The sequence below is a fragment of the Ceratotherium simum genome, chromosome 10, assembly GCF_057802395.1.
Source record: "Ceratotherium simum simum isolate JZ-2026a chromosome 10, ASM5780239v1, whole genome shotgun sequence".
Taxonomy (NCBI): domain Eukaryota; kingdom Metazoa; phylum Chordata; class Mammalia; order Perissodactyla; family Rhinocerotidae; genus Ceratotherium; species Ceratotherium simum.
In genome coordinates, this window is record NC_141909.1 from 14,631,957 (window position 1) to 14,654,719 (window position 22,763).

The 22,763-nt window shown below is 42.4% G+C and overlaps 1 protein-coding gene across 1 annotated transcript; it reads left to right on the forward strand.

The window, feature by feature from the left end:
* The first annotated feature begins 15,189 nt into the window (after nucleotides 1–15,189).
* On the forward strand, nucleotides 15,190–20,356 carry OXGR1 (oxoglutarate receptor 1). Its single transcript, XM_004423120.3, has 3 exons — nucleotides 15,190–15,342; nucleotides 17,733–17,843; nucleotides 18,811–20,356. The coding sequence occupies exon 3, from the start codon at nucleotides 18,878–18,880 to the stop codon at nucleotides 19,895–19,897; it is 1,020 nt and encodes a 339-aa protein (XP_004423177.1). The 5' UTR covers nucleotides 15,190–15,342; nucleotides 17,733–17,843; nucleotides 18,811–18,877; the 3' UTR covers nucleotides 19,898–20,356.
* The last annotated feature ends 2,407 nt before the right edge of the window (nucleotides 20,357–22,763 follow it).

The window sequence follows — 22,763 nt, forward strand, 5'->3', positions numbered from 1 at the left end:
TTTAAATATTGAGAACTTTCAGAGGGGGATCACATTAAGAAGGCTTAATTTTATGTTTAGGCCGTTACTAATGGCTTATTATAAACATAAAAGTAGGGCTCTGAGGGAAGGATACTCACATAGGGTCTTTGAGAGGATTACCATATTGATCACTTCCATAACTAAGTCCACTTAATTATTGTCTGTACTATATATTTAATACCAATAAAAGGAGATGGCCTGGTGTCAAGGTGAAGTTTGGATTCTGAAGTTAGACTTCATGGGTTTCATATTTTGGATCTGCCATTTTCCTATAGCTATGTGACCTTCAAAAGTTGTTTAAAATCACTGCATCTCATTACCTCATATGTAAAACAGGAATAATAAGAGAACCAACTTCATAGGGTGAAGTGTTATTTGTTATTAACAACACATAATGTGCAGATCTAAAAGAGCGTATTTATACCACATATAGAGCCTTTCCTCCCAACTAGGAAGGTGAGCTTATTTCAGATAGGCATGAAATCTTAAATATTTTTATTCCACACTGCCTGGCGTGGTTTTAGGCACTTGATAGTAATGCCTGACATTGCAATAGCCCTTAACAGTTTCCTTATGGCATATTATTATATGTTCAGTCTTCCCACAGACCGTGACGTAGGCAAGGAGGTATTTTTATCTCTAATTTATTATTGAGAAAACAGAAGCCTCCAGTGTTTCCATCTCTAATTTACTATTGAGAAAACAGAAGCCCCCAGAATTAAATAACTTGTCTAAGGTCATCCGGTTAGAAATATCCAGATCCAAACTCTGAACTACAGTTGTTGTTATTTCAAACTCAATGGCTGCCCCGTCCACATCACCAGCATGTTCTTTAGAAGGCTCCCTGTTAATATCTGTGGCCCGTTTTGGTTGATTGTTGGGAACACAAGGCATGGTGAACGCTGGGTGCCTGGGAAGGTTCCCCAAGGAGGATTTGTGAGACAGTGAGGATATAGTGCCTTTCCACAGTGTTCTAGACTCAGCTCTGCCCACTCGACTCACTCGACTTCAGGCACAATGCCTCTGGCACCATACCATAGCCAAAGGATAGGTCACAGAGAGAGACTGATAGCAAGAGCAGAGGCAGGTCCAAACTGGTCTCTGTTTATCCCTGCACACATGTGGAGCTGAGGTCAGTGCCCAAGGACGAGAAGAGGAAGGATGGTCGCTGCTGCTCGGACCTCAGAGCCCAGCACACTGTGCCCCTGAAGGCAACAGACCAGCTCTCATTCTTTGCTTCCAGAAAAATGGAAGAGGAGTGAGGATTTGTTTCCTAAGTCCTCACAGTAGATAAAGAGAAAAATATGGCTGCGATGCAGCTCACTGGAGAAACATATGCATGTGGCCCCAGTGTTATTTCTATTGATATGCAATGAGTTTATTCTCTGAAATAAGTTAAAGAAGTAAGCAGTAGTTGGCAACTGTCCTGCTATGTCTGAGGAGAGTAGATTATTTGCAAAGTCCTAGCATCCTCCTTGTCTCCAGTAATTTAATAAGACAAAAGCTTGAATTGTGCATAGAGCCAGCTTTAAAAATGTCAGTTACAAACAGATAACATGCCATCTCTGTTCTTGAGGAGGGAAAACGTGTTCCTGCTTTCTTCTGCTCTGTGTGTGTGTGTGTGTGTGCACGCACGTGTGTGTACACAATGCTGTGGAATGACCGCTTGGATCCTTTTGGGCAAATTTGCAGAAGTCTTTCTTCACAGTTCCCCTTTTGTCTCTCAAGGCATAGTTATTACATATTGTCCCCTTGTGGATGGAGGGTCATCCACTGCAGACAGAGTCCACCTGAGATGGAAGCCTCTAATAAATCACACATGTACAAATGCCATGTCCCAAAGACATCATCACTCAAGGCTCTGAGCTAGAATGACCCAGAATGAATAAAATGTGGTGGCTCTGCAACCTGAGACTCAAGGAGTCAAGAAGCTTACGTGCATGCAGTCATTCAGAGATAAAATGGTACCAGAAGCCAGAGATAATCCAGTTCATTCATAGCTTATAAAATTATTTTGTGGCATCGAACAGGGAACCAGAGGTGATAGAAGCCATCCCAATGAACTCAATCAAAGATAAACAAATTTTGATGTCCCCTGTAGCCTGTAAACACAAGAAATAGTGACTTAAATGTTTCTTCCCAGTCAAAACTTCTGAAATGTTCTTGACTTTGATCACTTTTCCAAGGTTGAACCTGAGGCAGTTAAACAAGTGATTTCCTAATTCAAGGCCAGGGTTGACTTCCCGGGTGTGTGATCTATGCAGTAGTCCAGGGGCCATGCTCAAAAGGGTCCCTCATTTGGTCTAATGTTCTGCTGTTGCTGTCTTGAAATTCTTAATAACGTTATCTTTGAACCTGTGTTGTGTAAGTGAAATATATTGGGACAATGGAGCGTGTGAGTGAGCAGAGGAGTTATGCACAATATGCGCGTCCGCTGCCAGTCCTTGCAGCCCTATTTACAAATAGCGTTCATGATGCTCAACGAGCAAAGAATGCTGGTGGGTCCACAAGGTGTGGGAGTTCAGTGCTTTAAGAAGTACAAGTGTTAGGTCTATGACTGGGTAAGAGGGTAAGACAGCTCCTATAGGCCATGTTTTCTGTTTGAACCAGAACTTGCTTCAGACCAGAAAGAAGGCACTGGCGTCTAATAAACACTAATGAGCAAGGAACACTATCATGTCATTTTTTACTTGTGTTACTTCCCTGAATAGGCCAATGACTGAAAATGTTGACTTGTCACCACTTGTCAAGCCACGCTGTGCTGCCATCCCATATAAAGTAGAGGAAGATGGGCATGGATGTTAGCCCAGGCCCAATCTTCCTCAGCAAAAAGAGGAGGATTGGCAGCGGATGTTAGCTCAGGGCTAATCTTCCTCACAAAAAAAAAAAAAAAGACACAAAACATGACAAATCAAGACAGAGACTGCGGAAGAAAGGAAAAAGCTTTATATTTTATTACCTTTAAAGGCATTTTTCTCCTGTTTTTTTGAACAAGAAGCCCCACATTTTCATTTTGTAATGGGCCCTGCAATTATATAGCTGACCTGCTCAAGGCCTAATAAGTGCACAGGTCCATGGTGCAAAAAGAGGCTGCACTGTGTCCACCCCAGGTAACAATGTCTGCTGAGAACACTGACCAAGAGCTCAGCTCCTTCAAAGCGCAGGTGAGTGAAGCCATTGGGCACATAGACGATAAAAACAAGGCTTCCCTGGAGTTGTCCTTTTATCATAACTGGTCTGCAAGGTTGCTTTTAGGAGGCAAGTCTTCCAGCACTCACCTCCATCTTTATACAGTCTCACACCCCCTGCTGTCTGCCCACAGGGGTGTCACTGTGATAGGACCACAGAGACCAAAGAAAATCAGGTTTGAAAGCAGTTAGGAGGGAATGGAGTGACAATATTTCTTTTTCAAATAAATATACAATAAAATAACCAAATATAGACATAGCTCTTCAAAGAACATCACTTCGAGATTTTGGCGACCTATTTGCCCCTAGTTAAAAATAAAATAAAACAGAAAGGTCAGATATAAAGGTTCAAAGGACATCTAAAACCACAGGACCGGTGATCAGTGTGCTGTGACATGGAGAGGAGGGTTAGGGAGGTTTGCAAAGGCCAAGAATAAACCACCTTTGTCGATTGAATAGAAATGAGTGAGTCATCTGTTCTCAAAGTATAGATTACCCAAACATACGATGCATTGTCTCTTCAATTACCACCAGGCAGTTGTAAGAATTTCACACAAGTCTGGATACACTTAAACTCATGGTTGGGATTAAAGCAGGATTTACAGTTAAAGAGGATTTAAAAAAATTTTTTTCAATTTAATGAAATATCAATCTGGTACAATTAGGAAGGGAGGAACAATAAACAGCTTCACAGTTTTAACTAACAATCATACATCAGTGCACAAAACAGAAAGGGCAGACTCCTGAGGACCGTCTGTGAAAAGCCAAAGGAAGTAAGAAATAGCTGCTACAATTAAATTACTTGTGTTTTTTTTTTTTGTAAGGAAGATCAGCCCTGAGCTAACATCCATGCTAATCCTCCTCTTTTTGCTGAGGAAGACCGGCCCTGAGCTAACATCTATTGCCAATCCTCCTCCTTTTTCTCCCCAAAGCCCCAGTAGATAGTTGTATGTCGTAGTTGCACCCCTTCTAGTTGCTGTATGTGGGACGCGGCCTCAGCATGGCCGGAGAAGCGATGCGTTGGTACGCGCCTGGGATCCGAACCTGAGCCGCCAGCAGCGGAGCATGCGCACTTAACCGCTAAGCCACGGGCCGGCCCCCAAATTACTTGTGTTTTTATTTTTTCTAAAAGTGGAGACTAAGACAAGCCACTCTAACGTTAAACACGATGCTATCTTTACATCTTAGTTACATCACATTTCATTTCAATCTCCTCTTATTCACACCAACTCCTCCACTCGCTGAGGTGATGAACTTGTCTGGCTTATTGTTCATAAAGGCCAGGCTAGTTGAAAATTATTTTGGGTTTCTTACTCAAATCAGATTTCAACTTTGATTTTTCAAAGGCTAATAGGTTAGTACAGTGGCCTGTTGTGTCAACAGGGCCCTAGAAAAAAATTAATCATGAAAGCAATAACCAAAGGTCAAAAGGAAGAAGCTGAAAATGCTGTAATAAAGAAATTACAGAGCCTGTTATGTGTGTTTCTAAGGCATTTTAATTCAAACGTAAAAGCATGATGAAGAAAATAAGATGATATTGCTCCATGTTGTTGCTAAAAGGGAAAAGTGACACTAGCGGGGTAGGGAAATGAATTTCAACAGCTCATGATGGCCTAATGTTCTCTAAAGAATCTAATGAAAGAGGAGAAATCCTAACAGATAGGAAGGGAAAGGAATCTCTGGCAACAAATTATGTTTTTAATGGTAGGTGAAGTTAATGCAATCAGCATTGGCTGCCATAGAGAATGCAAGCAATCATTACTTCAGCAACAAAGAATTTGAATCTCTGAACTTCTGTCAGAGTGTAAGTGTGATTACTGTTCTATTCATATGGTGAATAGAAGAAAGTAGGGATACAGAAGTTGAGAGCAATGCTGGAACAGTTTTCTTCATTCACTTAGAACTTAACCATCCTGTGCTGGTCATTAGTAAAGCTATCGAGGCGCATGAAAGTCACAAGTTGCATCATGGGACCTCAGCAAAGGAGAGAGCATGGAGGTTGTTTTACATGGTGAGTGTCTGTTTGTCTGCATGGATGGGGGGGCGTTCCTTCATGGTCTCAGGGGTGAAGACAAAGATCACGCTGGTGTAGTAAAGTTTCCCTTATGCTGGCAAGACACTTGGCACTGACCCCTGAATCTATTTGTCTTCCATAAACCAAGAAGATAGTTTAAGGAAGCATGTGATGCTGGCCCAACATTCTTTCCATAGTTTTGAAAGTCCAAAGAAGAAAACGAGGAAATTAAACATTAACCACCACCAAAAGTAAACATCAGAAGATGAAAACCTGAACAAACAAAATATAATGTATAATAAATATAACTTGATATGTAAATAATACAAGAAATATGAAAGACTGAATCTTTAAGATAACAACAACAGCAAAAAGTTGGTTCTTTTCTTCAAATAGTTTCCTGTGATATCCTTTTTTCTTAGTAGAAACTTGCTGATAAAATATTTGAACTAAATACCTGCCCAACAGAAAAACCAGTGGACAAGAAGGTGCTCAACCCATTTGAGATATCTTTTCTTACACTTGCCTACACAAACGCTTCCAACGGCTCCCCTTTGCTGGAATAATTAGATACAGACTCCTCACCAACATCTGTATTAGTTACCTATTGCTGCATAACAAATTACAACAAATTTAGTGGCTTAAAGCAACACACACTTAGGAGCAGGCCTGGTGGCATAGTGGTTAAGTTTGGCGTGCTCCACCTCGGCAGCCTGGGGTTTGTGGGTTCAGGTCCTGGGCACAGACCTACACCACTCATCAAGCCATGCAGTGGAGGTGTCCCACATACAAAATAGAGGAAGATGGGCATAGATGTTAGCTCAGGGCCAATCTTCCTCACCAAAAACAACAAAACCACCCCCACACATTTATTATCTCACAGTTTCTGTGAGTCTAGAGCTAGGAGTCCACGCACGGCTTAGCTGGTCCTCTGATCAGGGTTTCATCAGACTGAGATCAAGCTGTTGGCCACAGCTGGGTTCCCATCAGAGGCTCAGTGTGGCAGGATCCACTTCTAACCTCCCCAGGGTGTTGGCAGGAATAGTTTCCGTGTAGGCTCAGGATTCATGATTCACAGCAGCTTGCTTCTTCGGAGCTGAGGTTGGAGAGAGGGACTTCAGTCTCCCCACGATGCGCTCCTATGCTACTTTTTAGGATTCACTCATCCCCATTCTCTTCTAGATGTACATTCTTTCTTTTTTTTTTTAATATTCCAGGAAAACTGGCCTGTGTGCTATTACCTGAACATTTCCTTCAATTCTCAGCCTCCATATTTTTGCATAAATTGACCCCTCTTCCCGAAATTCCCTCTAAAAAACATCTAGCTTTGTCTAAATCCTACCCAAGGCCCGTCTCAAATGTGTGCCGTATTCCTTTTTGAAATGTAACATTTTGCTAATACTTCTCATGACACTTTTCAATCCCACCACTTAATTTTGGTTCATTTCAGAGGAATCATCTTTAAGAAGCACTGGCTGCTTCCCAAAACCTACATCCCAAGAAGAGGACTGGTCCATGGACTGAGCCCCAGACCAGGTCCTCGTGGCATTACTCCTCTCCTTTCCTCTGATTTTCCAGGCTTGTTTCATTTTCTCACTAAAGCTCTATATGACCTCCTCAGTTTGATGTAGATGCCTGGCTGTCCTGGCTGCCATGTGATTGGTTTTCCAAATACTTTCTCTGCTGCAAGTAAGACCTGCCCTTACCTGCTATGAATTGCCCTCCATTCAATCCTCTTACCTCCATTGAAAGACTTGGTTCTCATCCTCAGCTTGTCCCTTTGTTCAGGAAGTGCTCTAAATAGAGTGTGAGAATTACCTGGGGAACGCTTATAGTGCAAATCCCTGAGCCTCACTCCCAGAGTGCACATCCCATACATTCCGGTGTGGGCCCCAGGAATTTACATTTTTTTCAAGCACCATAGGGGCCTCTGATGCAGATAATCCATGATCTCACCCTGAGAAAAGGTTGTACCTATTTAACCCCACTTTCTGATTTCAAACCTTTCTCAGATTTTTAATGTTCCTTCTTCACTCTTGTCTCAATCTCAGCAGATGATTTAGCCCAGTGGTTATCAAGCTTTCCTTTATATTATAACCACTTGGGGAGCTTATAAAAATCCCAATACCCAACCCACTTCCCATACCAATTAAATCAAATCTTTTTTGGGGGGAGTTAATTATTTTTTAATCAAGGTACAAATACATACAATAAAATGCATAGATTTAAAGCATACAGTTCAATGAGTTTTGACAAATGTATTCATCTCAGTAACCCAACATCCTCATCAAGATTTAGGACTTTTACATCAACCTAGAAAGTTTCCTCTTGCTCATTTGAGTCAACATTCCCTCCCCAAAGCAACCACTATTCTAATTTTTATCCTCATAGAATTTTTTTTGCATGATCTCAATAGAATCATACAAAGTAGATTTCTTTGTTTCTGGCTTCTTTTGCTCAACATAATGGTTTTGAGATTTGTCCATGGTTGACATCAGTATTCTTTAAAATTTTGAAAATATTTACAATGCATAGTCAAATTTGAGAATCAAAATTTATCCTAATCATTTTCAACTTCATACACTGTGTTAACCTGGAGAGCTTTAAAAAATGCCAATCCTCATGCCCCTCTTCAGAGTTTATGATTTAATTGGTCTGGGGTGGGAGCCAAACATTGGTGTTCTTGAAAGCTCCCCAATTGATTCTAATTTTCTGCCAGCATTGAGAACCTCTGGACTAGCCTCAGAGATAATAAGATTCCACCCCAAGTTCATACAGATCTTCCCCATCCTTCTTTCTTATCTCAGAGGAATTGATGACCTTTCTCTTTTCCATTTGTGCTCCTGACTTAATAATAGTTACTATTTTATAAATGCTTACTATATGCTAATGGCTTTCTATATTTTTATCTCATTTATTCTTACAACATTCATGTTACCCCAGTTTGACAAATGAACAAAATGAGGTTTAAAGAGAGAAGCTGTATAGCTTGTGAAGGTAGGAGCCAGGATTCAAACATATGTTTATTATTTGCTGAGTCATACCTCCTAACTATTATCATGTCCCTGGTCCTTTAATTATCCCACTTCAATCTTTTCTTCTCCACTGGTTTTTTTATTTCCCTCAGTCAACACTAATACTTAGGTTTTTTCTACCCAAAAGAAAGAATAAACAAAAACTTTCCTTTGAACATGTCAGCCTTCAAGCTAGATCCTTATTTATTCCTATCACTCCCAAACACTTGTAACTGGCCATTTTACTTTTCCACGCGTTGCACAAACTAGCTTCAGCCCCTATCAAGTGACTGAAATGGTTCTCAGGTCACCAGTGATTTCCTAATTGTCCCATTCAATCTTTCAGCTTAGTTTTCATTCTGTTAAATTCTTGACCACTCCTTCCCCATGTTCTTTTTCATATGCTCAACTGATTGGAGAGAAGCCAGTGGGAGAGAGCTTGGTCTCAACTAGTAACTAAAACCTAAAAGAACTTAGTATTAATTAAGGTCAAATGAAGAATCAGATCCATGGTTATAGTAACAATTGCCTAATAACGATAGACAATTATAATTGCCTACTATGTACCTATCTAAGGAGCTGCACAAGATCCAAAGAGGAGAATATGAACTCCCCTCTCTTAAGATGTAGAGAATTTTGTTGATTAGAAAGACTCAAGTTTATAAAACCATTGTAGTTTATTATACTATTAAACAATTTTAAAGTGAATAAATGCTGGACTGTATGGTAAAGACTACAAGTACAGTAAGTAGTCAGAGGATAAAAAATATTCTGAGAAAGACACTCATAGAGTAGTTAGTATTTTATTAAGCCTTAAAGAAATTACAAGATTCAAGTCAGAAAGATGGGGCGAGAAGGACAGTCCCAGCAGGGACCCTGTTCCAGCAAAGGCAGTGATGAGCTCTATTTCTTGATGATGGCTTTCTCTATTCTCTGGTTTTTCTACACTCCTTTTCTTTACCACATTTCCTTTCATCTGCAATCTTCATTTCTCCCTGCTTCCATTGGTCTCCATTCTTCACATTAAAATTCCTCCTGAGCAGACTGGCAATCTCATCCTTAGCTGTGGCCATCCAGTGTAGCCCTACAGACTGCCTGGCTCTTTATCCATCTAGAAGACCCAAAACATCCCCCAGATTATACTGGGATTGGATCTAAGGATGGACAATCCAGTCACTCGTCTTCCCAACAGTTCTCTAAGTTCCCAGAAAAGCCCCTTGTCAAAGAAGTGTCTATAATACCAGATCATTTTGAAAACACTTAAAAATCATCAAATGTTCACATAGAAGCATAGCAGGTGACTCACACTGGAACAGCAATATCATATGTCCTTTTCTAAAAAGCAAAGCATTGAGTTTCTCTTAAGTTTTCCTAACTAAGATAGCTTTAATCTGGAATTGGCCTTAGACAGCGTCTCGTCCAACCTCTGCTTTTCCTAGATGGAGGCCTAGAAAGGGAATTTCCATTCCTAGCTATTTGAATTGCTTTCCAAACACTAAAATTCAGGCCTCAAACTTCTGGGACTCTCTCCACTATACCATAATGTCTTCCTCCTCACTGAAGAAATACTGTAGGAATCTGGAGGGCATTGCAATAGCTGAATTTGTTGCCTAGAAGAGCATAGATCAAAAACTTGCTTTATTTAAACAGTGCGTCTTCACTAAGAAATCCATTTGAAAGGCATTGGAAAACAAGTTAACCATTTTTTTTTTTTTAAATCAAGATAATTCACCTCATGGGAATACTGCTATCACACCAAGATGTATCATATTGTGGCCAAAGTTACAAAAAAGTTTGACAAGGCTATAAGTGGTGTTTCAAAATATATGTTTTGTTATTATTCGCATATGGTGAGGCCAACACATTAGGAGGCTATTGCCATTGAAAAGATAGTTTGCTATACTCACAGATCCCAAGAGGAAGGGGCATGGTCAGGAGGCAGCGGGAGAGGGGGGACTGTGGCAACAGCCTTTACTGTGGTTTCTGTGGGAAGGAACAGGCAAAGCAAGGGAATCAGGCTTAGGATGGCCAGTTTGAATCATCTCAGCAGGCTCTGGGGTGCAGGGGCTGCCCCTGTCCTGGGATGATTAGGGCAGGTGGATAGTGGCCCAGAGGGTGAGGGCCCAATAAAGGAGGTAGTTGGGGATATCGGCTCTGGACTGGTGGGTCTGCATTTGAAAGTACACTCTCTGGTGAGTTTATCAGCTCTAGGAATTGACCAATCCCGGGAGAGCCAGTCTCTCCTGGGTCAGCAAGACAGCAGATGTCAGAGCATCAGAATATAGAAAATAATAGATAACGGTTAATACAAATGGTCAGGAATGATGGAGAATGATAACCAGGGAAGAGAGGAACAGAATGGTCTACATTGTCACCAATGATTTGTTCCCATCTCACTCAACTCTGAGTAAGAACTAAAACTAGTTCAAATATATTACTCCTTCTTCTTCCCCCTGCCAACCCCCAACTCGATAATTAATAGCTGTCTGGAGAATGCTTCTTGAATCTGCCTTCTCTGGAGAGTTTCACAGGCTTTTTGGAGCAAGAGGCTTTAAGATGTCAGTGCTTCCTAATTAGAGTAATTCTGAGCATCCAGATTATCTGGGAAATATGCCCCATCGCCTGCTTCAAAGGAGCAATGGCAGCACATTGCAGGTGGCACCTGTGCCAGTCAAATAGCTGTGAATTTAAGTGTTGGAATCCTGTTCTATTGGGTGCTCGTTTTAAAGAAGAAAGCGCATTTCTGAATCTGGGCAAGAGACCAATTTTAAATGGGAGTTGAATTTTACTCTTACATAAGTCTTTGACTTAGGGTTGTTAAAAGACAACTTCAAGGTCCTGAATTTAAAACTTAAAACAGTCTAAATTAGTGACCTCATTTTCTAAGGTAAGTTGTTTTAAAGATATATAAATTATATTATTCTCTTTATTCAGAGATGCTTAAGATCTATATTGGTTCATATTTTATTTCATTTTATTTTCCTGAAAATGACTACTTTATACATAAAGACTTCAAGTTGTAGTAAGAAGTAATGTTTACAGTAAGACAAACATTAAAAGATAAAAAAGACAATTAGCTTATAAAAATCATCTTGTTGATGGAGCGATTTAGAGTGTTGGATTATTGTTTTCTGATAAAGCAATGGCTTCAGTCAAGCAACCCAGCCACCCCCAGCACAGAGTAGTAAGAACAGAGGCTAAAGCATTGGTCTTACACAAGTCTCCCAGGCCCTGTCTTCAGCCATATCACTTGAACCTCTCTAACTCTCAGTGTCCTCCTTTGTAAAGTGAGACCACAGGACTGGATTTTTTAACAAAAATTTTTAAATTGTGGTAAAATACACGTAACATAAAATTTACCATCATAACCCTTTTTAAGTATACAGTTGAGTGGCATTAAGTACATTCACATGGTTGTGCTACCATCACCACCGTCCATCTCCAGAACTCTTTTCATCTTGCAAAACTGAAACTCTATACCCATTAAGAACACATTTTTCCCATTCCCTCTACTTTCGGCCCCTGGCAACCTCCATTCCATTTTCTGTCTCTATGAATTTGACTACTCTAAGTATTTCATATAAGCAGAATCATACAGTATTTGTCCTTTCGTGACTGGCTTATTTCACTTAGCATAGTGTCCTCAAGCTTCGTTCATGTTGTAGCATGTGTCAGAATCTCCTTTCTTTCTAAGGCTGGATAATAGTCCATTGTACGTACATACTACGTTTTCTTTATCCATTCATCCACCTATGGACATTTGGTTGCTTCCACATTTTGGCTATTGTGAATAATGCTGCTATGAACATGGGTGTACAAATATCTCTTTGAATCACTGTTTTCAATTCTTTGGGGTGTATACCCAGAGTGAAATTGCTGGAACATATGGTAGTTCTATTATTTTTTTGAGGGTGGGAAATTTCATACTGTTTTCCATAGCAGCTGCGTCATTTTACATTTCCAGGACTGGATATTTTTAAATGTCCCTTCCATGTCTAAAATTCTAGGACCCAATACTTGTCTTTAAATAATCTCTTTAAGTCGTTTTCTCTTTACCTGGAAATCTTGATCATCAAGGGAAAATGCTCAAATGTCTTTTATCCAGAAAGCCTTTTCTGACTTCTCTTTCTCTTACTCTTGGGTTATGTTCTCTTACAGCACCCATTTACCAGGGTCAAACCCTAATAACTTTTACATTAATTGTTTATTTTTCTCGACAATGTGAGTTCCTGGAAGACAGAGACCATGTCTTATTTTTCTTTATCTCCTCAGTGCCTGATACAGAATAATCAAGCAACAAATGTCTGTCGAATGAATGTGTGGATGAATTGGAACAAAATAGGGTCAAATAATTCCAAACGATGAATTGAGGAAGTAATTAAAAATAGTAAAATGGGAGAATAATTTTTCCCTGAATGCAAAATATTTCCCTGGAGAGGCTGGGACCCAAATAATAGTGATAAGCATAATAATAAAAATACCTAACACAGTGCTGTCCCAACCATCAGTTGGGGAAGCTCTTCTCACTTGGGCTCTGGGGTGCCCAGTTTAACATTCTTTTTTTGTTTTTTTGTGAGGAAGATCAGCCCTGAGCTAACATCCGATGCCAATCCTCCTCTTTTTGCTGAGGAAGACTGGCCCTGGGCTAACATCTGTGTCCATCTTCCTCCACTTTATATGGGACGCCGCCACAGCATGGCTTGACAGGCGGTGCGTCGCTGCGCACCCGAGATCCGGGCCTTGGAACCCTGGGGCCACGGAAGCCAAGCGCCCGCCCTTCACAGCTACACCACCTGGCCGGCCCCCCGGTTTAACATTCTTGCTCCTGCTGGCTGGCATGCCCAGAGGATGGACTGGTTGTTTTCATGCCCATCAACAGGGCAGTGCAAAAGGGGCATTCAATGCCCATCCACGGTGGAATGTAGAAGGGGCTTCCTCCACGTGTCCCCACTAGGCAATAGAGAAAATTCGTCTTTGATGCTGGAAGGGACCTTAGAGTGCAATAATTCAGAGTCTTATTCCCTAGGATGATGTAGCTGAGTTGCAGAGAAGGGAAGAGGCTGTTCCCACGTCAAATGGCAAGAGGGCTGCGTCGTGGGTCTGGAGATGCAGGCACATGCTCTTCCCACAGTTACAAACTAGGTGGTTTAAAAATAGTTTGTGGAGGGCAGGCCCATAACTGGATATAGTGAAAAGACACTTCAGTGGAGGTCTCTAACTCGGAGGGCCAGAATTTAAGTTGCTTCTATCCCATACTAAATAAAAGGCTCTGACCTGTGGGCAAGCAGGGGATATTTCTGGACCCAAACAAGAAGACCGCAACCCTCCTGGGGCAAAAGCCCTCCTGCCAGGCTGTTTGTGCACCTCTGCCAATACTCCCTCTGGGCAGTTCCACGCCAACCCGCATGGAGGATGTCCAGAGATCCCCGGGAGTGGAAGCTGCTGTTCCCGTGTCGGCCTCGACGGTGCGCGAGGGAGGATGCTGTCCGTGTCTGCTGGGGCGGGACGGAGCAGGCACCCGCTCCCTGGGCTCCGAGGGGTGGGCGGGGCAGGGGCGGCGCGCGGGCCTCGGCTCCGACCGTCCAGTCGCCAGGGCGCAGCCGCGTTCCGACGGCCGCTCGGGGTGCACGGCGGCCGCGCCCGGTGCCAGGTGAGCGGCGGGGAGCGGGGCCCCGCGGGCCGGAGGGAGCTGGCTGCGGGGGCTTGCGCTGATCCGAGATTGGGGGAACACAGCCCCCGGGCACGTCCCTACGGCCAGACAGGGGGGCTGCCAGAGCAGGGGCCCCCAACTTCTCTCGGAGGCATCAGGAGCACCCCGCATCCTGGCAGGGGCAGTGGCGCATTTGGGGAAAATAAAAGCCTGGGATGGCCAGAGATTTGTCTCAGGGACGCCTGGAGAAGTTCATCTCATGCCTTTTTCACGACCAAGTGTGCGGTCTTTGGGGGCACTTTGGGGACAGAGAGCTCATCTCTGACACCGATTGATTCCACCCTCCGGATGCGTTCTTAGCTCACACTGTGTGGATGGTTCTGGGCTTTATGATTTTAGCCAAATCCAAAGACACTGCCCCCCAACCCCCGCCCCCCCCCGCCCCCAACAAACAAGCCAACAAAATCTTTCCCCCTGAAATGCCTTTCTTTTGTCCTGTTTTGTTTTGTTTGTTGCTATAGATTAAGCGAACTAGTTTAGGATTGTCTCTAAATCTCCAAATCGTATGTAAAATTTTCGTGTCCATACGTGCATTTCTCTGAGGAGAGCTTCCATAGATTTTATTTGATTCTCCCAAAGATCCAGTAGCTAAAGTCATAGCTTTGGGCCCCATCACCATGGCGAGTCCTAGCCGTCTTCAGTGTCCCCAAGTTGCGGTTCTTATTTGAAAGTTCAGACTGAGGGAAGAGTTGGGGAGAGGGCTTCCTTCAGGGTTCAGGGAGGACAACTTTCACCCACGTCACAAATTTGTCTAGGCTGGGAATTGGTCTGTTTTTCACTTGTATAAAATCAAATTAGTTTACAAATATGTAGACAAGGAAACCAAGATGAATCTTTGTGAATGAAATATCTATTCAAGTTTCTTCTTGGTAACCAAATGTGCCCCAGCTGTGAAGCTTCCAGGGTCTCTGAGGGAAGGTGAGAGGCGCAATGTTCCAAGTTTATACCCCCCTGGTCCACTGGCTGCTTGGGAAACAGAGGAGAGAATGGATGTTAACTCAGCCTTGGAGCAGCACCAGAAAACCCAGGGTGGCGGGGACGGGGAGGGGAGATGTGATGGGTTGGGGAGTTCTTGGATAAGGAGTTTACTACAAAATTAATAGATACTCTAGAAAAATTGCATTTCATCATTGATTCCACTTGTTCCCGCCAAATGGGCAAGAATGTTCTATGGATGTGAAGTAGTATATGCTGCCACTTGAATAGATTCCATTTCTGGTCCTGCCTTCTTTATCCACAGGAGCTGGGAATCCCAGTCTGTGAGGTTCTTGGGCAGCCTGGTGTTAGGACAGTGGCCCTCAAGCTGTGCGTTTCCCAAATGCTGATATCCTGCAGCTAGCCTCAAACAGTCACAATCTCTTCCCAATTTCAGAGGAAAAAATAGAGGCTAAAATGGTAAGTTTTTTCCTTTTTAAAATTTCCCCAAATCTTTGGTGCTCGCTTTTATTCGTGTGGCATCTAGTTTTGTTCACACATGTATCTGGTTATGTTGAAGCTTAATAAATCATGAATTCTAGTTATAATGAGTCCATTAGTTCTAGGTGGTCTGTAAGCTCCCTATGATTGAGATCCGCTCTTGTAGCCAAGAGTGAGGAATACACCATGTTGTTCTTGAACGTCCTTGGAGTCCTTGTGGACAGTTGGTGCTCTGGGTGGTAGCAGCGAGTTGCACAGGACTCTGGGGCTATCGAGGAAAGAAAATGCCTCCTTCTTCTTGGCTCACAGCCTGAGCAGTTTTTGTCTGCTGTTCTTAACTTCACCCCTATTTTGTAAACTCAGACCATTCTTTTGGTAAGGTTTATGGGAGAGGGGTTAAATTGCTTAGTCAACCCCTCTTCCCTAACTGGTCAGTCAGTCTTCATTAAATCCCAAGTTGAACTGTTGTTTTTCAAAACAATAAGGTGGTTGTTTCCACCTACAACCTGTCTTTTCCTGATATGATTATTGTTTAAAATGGTTCCATAACATGGCAGGGGTTTATTTGGCAATGACACAAATTAATTTTGCTCCTTACTGTAAAAGTCATTAAAAACCTAAACTTTCTATTTTTGGAACAATAGTTGCTGCTTCACTAGCCTTTCAGCACCAGATGAATTTTGCTGGTGTTACTCGCTGTTCTTTTATGTATTTAGCAAATATTTATCGAGCACCTTCTGTGTGTTGGCATCTGGGGTATGAGGTGACTTCATGTTTCTGCTTTCCAGAAGCTCACAGACAAGCAGTGTGGACTCGCATCTTGACTAGCTAAGAACTGACTTCAGGAAGGGCCACTTCAGGGACTTCCTGACTCTGACCATTCTCTTTCAGGTTTAAATTACTGCCCCCTATTCGTGCATGAGCTCGTTTAACGTGTTTGACCAAGGAAAAGGCTACCCACTGTGGTTTCCTGGCCTTGCAGCCCCTTACTGGTCAGCAGTGCCTGACTCCCATCACCCCCCGTGCTGTGTAGGTGGTAGTTCTATGAATAGCACTGCCAGTGAGAGTAAATTAACTTGACAAGAGAGAAATGTTTGCTTTCGATGGTAATACATCGTCCCAGGAGGACTGGCCTCTCCTCTTGAGGGTCCTAGCTGCCCAGTGGCAAGTTTCGCATCCCTGGGCTATTCTTTCCCCAATTCATATGGAATAAAAGTACTAAGTGTTTAAATGCACCCTAAGTGAGATCTGGAAAAGCATATTCAAGGCCAATCGACAGGGAAGGATTCTTCTAATGTTGGATTTGTTAAGTTGGGCCAGTCTGAAATACACCTCTGTACTATGCTGAGGAAAAGCTCGATAGTGTAGATTTTAGAACTAGATCATAGTAATAATAACGTCAGATCCCGATGGAGCACTTACTGTGTGCCCGGCACCCTTCAGAACACTTTATGTATATTAACTCATTTAATCCTCTCTCAATCCAGAGAGGTGGGGACTGTTATTATTGACATTTTAGCCCCCAGATCACATAATTTAGGATGTTTGATTTACTGAGCTTTTCTGGGATAAAGTCTCACTCGTTTTTGTTGTTATAGGGCACTTCTTTCCCTCTTGCCTCCTCATCATAAGAGGTGGCCCAGCCCTGCAGACAGACTGCCTGGTCTGTATCTTGGTTCACTACTAACTAGCAGTGTGACCTTGAGCAAGTCACTGCCTTCTCTGTGCCTCTGTTTCCTCATCTGTAAAATGGCGATGATGAAGCACTACCTCACCAGGTTATCATGAGGAATGAATGAATTTATGTTTATTGAAGTAAGACACTTAGAGGAGTGCTTTGCACACAGGAGGCACTATTATTTTTATTATTAGCTATTTTTTTCTTTCCAGTGTCATCTCCCAATGCCCCTAATATAGCAGCTGTGCTGAGCTGCTGAGAGCTCCCCTGGAACTCCTAAACTCTGTCATGTCTCAGTGCCTTTGCACTTGCTGTTCCCTTCACCTGGAATCCCTTTCCCTTCGTCTTGCTAGGTTCAGCTGAAATGTTCCCTCCTAAATGCCTTCCTTTCATGCCCTCTCCTGTTCTCCAAGTAGCTGCTCCTTCCCTTCTCTGTGATCTCGGTAGCCTGCTACATTCATCCATCAAAGGACTCACCCATTATCAACTACCCAGCATTATTGAGCATTTATTGTGTGCCAGTAGTATTCCAAGTTGTCTTGCTTTTTATGTGACAGCTTTTCATGTGTCTTGCTTTTTATATTGACAGCTCCATGAGGTAGGGTTATATTTTGTTAAAATTATTTCCATGTCCATCTCCCCCAGTAGACTATGATAGTGGCTCATACATCTGTGTGTGTTATTCTCTTAGTATCTCTCGGACCTGGCAGAGTCCCTCATTAATACACAGTGGGCGCTCCATACATGTCTAAGTGGATGCATTTTACCAACAGCTATTTACGTCGGAAAAAATAAACTAATTGTAAGTAACTTTTCTTTTAAATAATCTTCATGCTTTTTTTATTGCAGAAATTCACTGTCAAAATTTTAGAAAACATTGATAAGCAGGCAGAAGAAAGTGAAAATCCCACTCCTCCTGGTACCAGAGAGCTTAAGCAACTTGCTTAAGGACACACAGCTTCTCAAGCTCAGGCCTTCTGGCTTCAGAGCCCACGCTCTTAAGGCTGCATGATCCTGCTGCTCCTCAGCGTCCCCCCCAAACACCCCTACCCCTCCAACAAATTGTGTTAGCTATTAAAATGGGTTGGAAGAGCTGAAATTTGAAAATTAAATCTACCATACATATAATGTTGCAATGCGTGAGATCTACATTTAAAAAATTCCCAGTATTCAGTCTTTTCATGCCTTCACACTTCCTGTTTCATCAGTTACTTAGGGTAATCCAGATTGAAAGGCAGCACAGTGAGGTAGAAAGAGCATGGCTTCTAAGTCAGACATTGGATCCCAGCCACACCAGCAGACGTGTTACCAGGGACAGTTGCATAACCTCCCTCATTCTTAGTCTCTTCTGTAAAACAGAGATCGTGAGAAATACTTCTCAGTGTTTTGTCAAGTCTAAGGGTAACGTGGTGGTGACATGCTGGTGCTGGATTAGTGGAGGGTCTTGTTGTTAAGGCTCTCATGGTGATACCCTATGGCTTTGCCCAAACAGCAATCTGGTCAAGTTGTTTTCCACAGCTATATGTGGCTTTTTTTCCAATCCTTCATTTTAATTCTCATGGTAGTTTTAACTTTTATATTATTATTAGATGTCTTTAGTAACTTGCCTCACAGTCATTTTCTGAGAAATTCAGTCTCTTCTCCACAGGGCTCCTTTGAGATTAAAGAGAAAGAAGTGGTAAATTTAGGATGTCAGAGCAATTTTCACTTGAAAGTAGAACATTGTTTTCATTGTCCTATCATTAATGTTCTCCATTTTCCTTTATCAGCGAGTGACTTCTCAATCGATTGTATTGCCAAACTGAACTCTCTTGCATTCTTGCAAGATGAAAGGAGATGACCATGAATGAGCCGCTAGACGATGTTGCAAATGCTTCTGATTTCCCCGATTATGCAGCTGCTTTTGGAAATTGCACCAATGAGAAAATCTCACTCAAGAGGCACTACCTCCCTGTTATTTACAGCATCATCTTCCTGGTGGGCTTTCCAGGGAACGCGGTAGCAATTTCCACTTACATTTTCAAAATGCGGCCCTGGAAAAGCAGCACCATCATCATGCTGAACCTGGCCTGCACAGACCTGCTGTATCTAACCAGCCTCCCTTTCCTGATTCACTACTACGCCAGTGGCGAACACTGGATCTTTGGGGATTTCATGTGCAAGTTTATCCACTTCGGCTTCCATTTCAACCTGTACAGCAGCATCCTCTTCCTCACCTGTTTCAGCATCTTCCGCTACTTTGTGATCATTCATCCGATGAGCTGCTTTTCCATTCACAAAACTCGGTGGGCCGTGGTGGCCTGTGCTGTGGTGTGGGTCATTTCGCTGGTGGCCGTCATTCCCATGATCTTCCTGATCACATCAACCACCAGGGCCAATAGATCCGCCTGCCTTGACCTCACCAATTCGGATGACCTCACTACTATCAAGTGGTATAATCTAATTTTGACTGCAACCACTTTCTGCCTCCCCCTGCTGATCGTGACACTTTGCTATACGGTGATTATCTACACCCTAACCCAAGGACCTCGGACTCACAGCTGCCTTAAGCAGAAAGCTCGCAGGCTAACCATTCTGCTACTCCTCGTGTTTTATATATGTTTTTTACCCTTCCATATCTTGAGGGTCATTCGGATTGAATCTCGCCTGCTTTCCCTCAGCTGCTCCACAGAGACTCAGATCCACAAAGCTTACATCGTTTCTAGACCATTAACTGCCCTGAACACCTTTGGTAACCTGTTGCTGTATGTGGTGGTCAGCAGCAACTTTCAGCAGGCCATCTGCTCAATGGTGAGATGCAAAGCAAGGAGGGACTCAGAGGAGCCAAAGAACATCAGTCACTCAAACAACCCTTGATGTACTTCATTTATCAACCAAAGAGAAAAGCCTGCTGATACGTTACCTTTGACTTCTAAGAAGTCCAGAATATCTCCCTCAATGGAAGTCTTAGTAAATCTTGTGTATTCAGGTAATTGTGTGCCAAAGCCGGGCAGGGCTACTAGGAGCTCTTTGCAACGTGTTTATTGAGATCTTCCCTTGGGTAAGATGTAAGAATGGGATCCATGCATATCAGTAAAAGATTCGAATTTAAAACTGGAAGTATTGGGACTCAGGGCCGTGTCAGAGAACATCTAGGCTACCAACTTATTATGTATGTGTGGAAATTGACGTTCACCCACTTGCCTAGATCTCTCAGTAATTTATGCCGAGGTAGGAGAAAGCCCATTTTTCAGGCATAGCCACATGCTCCTTCATACTGGGCCCTATTTGTATAGAACCCCTAGACTATTCAAGCCATTATTTGTATCTTTTCCAATATTCATTATTTTTGTATTATGTATCTTTAAAAGTTTTTTTTGAACTTTCCTTCTAGATGATTAAACCACATTTTTCACCAGGCTTTAGTCAGTTTTGTAGATTAAAGCAAGCCTGCACGATACACTGGAGACAATTCAAAGATGTCAGTGCAAGTAGCTACAGATAATACCTGTAAGATATTTGGGGTATTATGTCTTTAGTGTTGTAGATCATTTTGTGTGTGTGTGTGTGGAGATCAGCCCTATGCTAGCATCCGCCAATCCTTCTTTTTTTTTTTTGCTGAGGAAGACTGGCCTTGGGCTAACATCCGTGCCCATCTTCCTCCACTTTATATGGGACGCCACCACAGCATGGTTTGCCAAGCAGTGTGTCGGTGTGTTCCCGGGATCCGAACCGGCGAACCCCGGGCCGCCACAGTGGAGTGCGTTCACTTAACTGCTTGCACCACCGGGCCGGCCTCTATTGTAGATCATTTTAAAAGCTGTTTTTGAATTTATAAAATTTATCAAGTTGTATTTGTGATTATCAACATGTCCTGGGGAAAGGGGGGCACTTTTTGGGGAACAGAAGTACTTTGAAATATCACGTATATATGGGGTGTTAAATGAAATCTAACGTTGCTTTGATTTCTGTGGGAAAGTACTCCAGGAAACACTAATTCTCTTTAGATACCTTTCCTTTAGTGATTATCATGAAAATATGATCTCTATTATAACAGCTAAAGCTATTTTTGAATTGTATATGAGCTTAATTATCGCAAAGTGTAAATATTTGAGAAAATGCGTGGATATTTAAAACCCTAGTAAATGTGTTGATACAATTAATAAACTAATTTAAAATCACTGAACAGGCTGGTAATATTTTTGTGTGAAAAAGCAGTTTTACCGCTATTATATTCCATGAAGCTTATGTTCTCCGTGTTTAGAGAATAAAAATAATTTTAAGAATCAGTTACAGAATAAGGCTGGAATAGAAGATTTAAACAGAAGAAAGGGTACCATAAGAACTCTTCCTGGTTTTCAGGTTCTTCTAGGACATTGCATCTCACTTAGAGCTAAGTGAGGATGTTCATCCTCTCTCTGCTAGGCATGCGGAGGAAGAAAGAGGGAAGCCAGTGGCTCTAAACATGAACCTTTCTGGATGATGGCACTCTCTCCACCCACCACCTTCTAAGCCATCTTCTTGGGGCCTTTCTGTGGTGTGTGGAATGAGCTATTTCACTAGGGCGCCTGACTTGCCCATGCATGCTGCTGCACGGCATGGAGTAGCATTCAGAGATCCACTTGGAACCTGGAAGCTCGGTCGGTAGCTTTCCTCTCCCCTCCCCCTAATGTCCAGCCAGCTCCTTGGCCATCACCAAAGTGGCCAGATTAGCTTTTAATCAATGCTGTTGTTAGGCTAGCCCTGAGCACAAACCCCTTTCCTTTCTATTTCTTCTTATTCCAAAGATTTCACCCACCAGAGAAAAGCCACCCCAATCTTCTTCATGTTTGTCTCAACTTGTCTCTGTAGCTTCTTTTTTCCTTTTCCTTCTTCCCACCAATTTAGAAAACAATAAATCATCTTTCTGATACTAAGTCTTCCACTGTGTCTTTGGTCCTTATTCTGCTCTTAGGGACTTGCTCCAACACTCAATCCCACTTTCTCAAATTTTTAACATTTCTACTGCCCTGGATAAGTGGCCTTAATTTTCCTTTATCTTCAAAATACCTTCCCTTGACTCAGCTGTTCTGTCATTCTCATATCTGACCTGCTCCCTGCAGTTATGGGTCAGATGCAGAAGACTGTCTGCCCTCCAGGGTTCTGCTGATGGAATATAATCACAAAGATCCAAGCTAAATTGGATTCAAAGGGTCAGTTTTATTTTCCAAAGTAAAGAGTTCTGGGCTAATTGTGTTGGAGGAAGCAGTTTGGAACTGAGGCCAAAAAAGAGATTGATGATATTTCTGAGACTAGAATGGGACTCCAATGACCTTGCCTCATACATCCAGTGGCAGGCAGAGAAAGTATAAGGACAAAAAAGACAGAGCTCTGACTATCTGCCGGAGAGGGAGCTGCCTGGTCTGCTGATCGCATGAGGACTGAAGCTCAAGTCAGCCTCACTATGCCTGAATGCAGGGAATCCAGAAAAACCTGTCCCGAACTTTGGAGACACAGTAACCCCTCCACTTTGTTTTTAGCTTTATATCGTGAAAATTTTCAAATAGTCGCAAAATTAGAGAAATTAGCAGATGACTTCACATACCCATGCCTTAATTTCACCAATAATCAACATCCTACCATTGTTATTTTATCTATCCCTTCCCACAATTTTTTGCTAGAATATTTACAAACAAATCCTGGAAAACATAGTAGTTTCACCCATAAACGCTTCAACATCAATCTCTTTCAAAACATATACAAA

What these genes read in the sequence shown, in the direction of transcription:
- OXGR1 (XM_004423120.3), top strand. Translation starts at nt 18,878, where the DNA reads ATGACCATGAATGAGCCGCTAGACGATGTTGCAAATGCTTCTGATTTC.